General features: G+C 36.3%; 1 protein-coding gene across 2 annotated transcripts in view; it reads right to left on the reverse strand.

The window, feature by feature from the left end:
- Positions 1-629: 629 nt before the first annotated feature.
- Positions 630-1,648, reverse strand: part of dnaaf4 (dynein axonemal assembly factor 4) — an 8,766-nt gene continuing 7,747 nt past the window's right edge. Inside the window, exons 9-10 of one of the 2 annotated variants that reach the window (XM_008412583.2) lie at positions 1,147-1,252; positions 630-949 (exon numbers count right to left, since the gene is read on the reverse strand). In XM_008412583.2, the coding sequence (XP_008410805.1) occupies positions 831-949; positions 1,147-1,252 (225 nt within the window). In that variant the 3' untranslated portion in view covers positions 630-830. Of the gene's footprint in view, positions 987-1,097; positions 1,253-1,648 lie in introns of both variants that reach the window. The other variant, XM_008412584.2, reaches the window with a different exon arrangement.

Consider the following 1,648-nt stretch of genomic DNA (forward strand, 5'->3'; position numbering starts at 1 on the left):
CAGACTGACTCACTCAGCTGAACCAGGGATCTGCAACCTGCGGCTAATAAGAGGAAACTAATAAGGTTCCTCTTATTAGTTTGTTAATAATTAATGTTTTTGACAAAATAAAATAAAGAAAGAACGAATAAAGAATTTAGCAGTTTTTCTGTTTTTTATTGCATTTCCACAACAGAGTGAGACAAAAAAAATTATCAAATTTTTTTTAGATAAATTTTTCTCCTTGTTATATTAGGAAGTTTGTGCTTCTTTAAAATATGTTATAATTTATCCATCCACCTTTTGCTATTTTGTTTTGTTTTCCCCTCTTTTAAAAAACAAAACATGTACAGTAATACATTTCCTACATTAGATATTCATCAACAATTACAAGTATTTTTCTGAAAGGTAACATTTGTGGCTGTAAACCAGTTTTTATTTAGCTGAACTGAGGGCAGAAATGACTATTTTGATTAAAAGGTTGCATATTCCTGAGCTAAGAACACACTCCTGGTACAAACACAAGGTTTTTGGATTTAAGGAATATTTTTATCCCAACCAACTTCATCAGTTTTTTTCTGAATTCTTAAAAATTTTTTGCTTTAATGTTGAAAGAAGAAAAAATATTTACAGACTGAAATAAACTGACAAAACATCAAACATCCTTTAATAAGGTACAAATAATTATTAAAAAGTTTATTCTGTCACTGAAATCTTTAAAACCCAACAAATGAAATCATTTTAGTTAAAAAGAAAACTTTTGATGCTCCAGTTGTGTTTTAAACATTAGTTAATCCGTATATGCCTCTGGTCTCTCTGCTCCAGGTGAGTTTGACTCGTGTCTTTGTGTCTCACTTTGTCCCATTTTGTCCAGCAGAACCTTGGATTATGTCTCGGATTATCTGGGCGTCCCTCTGCAGCTCCTCATTGTGGGGCTCGATCTTCAGAGCTGCTTCATAGTCTTGTAGTCCTGAAAACAGCAGATAGATCAGCTGATCACCTGTTTCCTGCATCGCCACCAGTAAAAAGAGAAACAGCATTTTGTCCTCAAATAATAATCACAGTGCCTTCAAATGTATTGACATAAATAAAATGCACAGAAAACGGGGCGTGAATACTTTTGTAAGGCACTGTGAAGGCGTTTGAGCCCTGACGGAAACAGCAGACCTTCAGCGTAGAGCTCCAGCTGGCAGAAAGCGGATCCTCGGCGGACGCTGGCTCGGACTCTGGCTGCAGCGTTGGCAGAAACGGCCGGGGTCAACAGGTCCAGCGCCTGCAGACACAATCCAGGGTTAAATTTGGCACCTGAAGCTGGACAAGTATACAAAAAAAATGTTAAAAAATACTTCTAACGTCAACATGCACAAAGATCAACCTGAGACTGGACGATATGGCTGAAAAACGCTATACTGTATAAACGGTTCATATCGAAAATTATTGATTTGTTTCTTGTTTTAAATATTAGAATTACTGTCAAAGTGGCAAAGTGACATTTCCTGTTTTATCCACAGTTTTCACTCCATGTCATTGTTTTTATTTATTTTTAAGCAGTTATGATGCACATTGGAGAAACCTTAAACTGATGCGCAAGTTCTCAACAAGTTGTTGTCCAAAGAGTGAGTGAGTTGCTAGGTAACCAAAGAGTGAGTGAGTTGCTAGGTAACCAAAG

This window comes from Poecilia reticulata, linkage group LG6, assembly GCF_000633615.1.
Source record: "Poecilia reticulata strain Guanapo linkage group LG6, Guppy_female_1.0+MT, whole genome shotgun sequence".
NCBI lineage: Eukaryota > Metazoa > Chordata > Actinopteri > Cyprinodontiformes > Poeciliidae > Poecilia > Poecilia reticulata.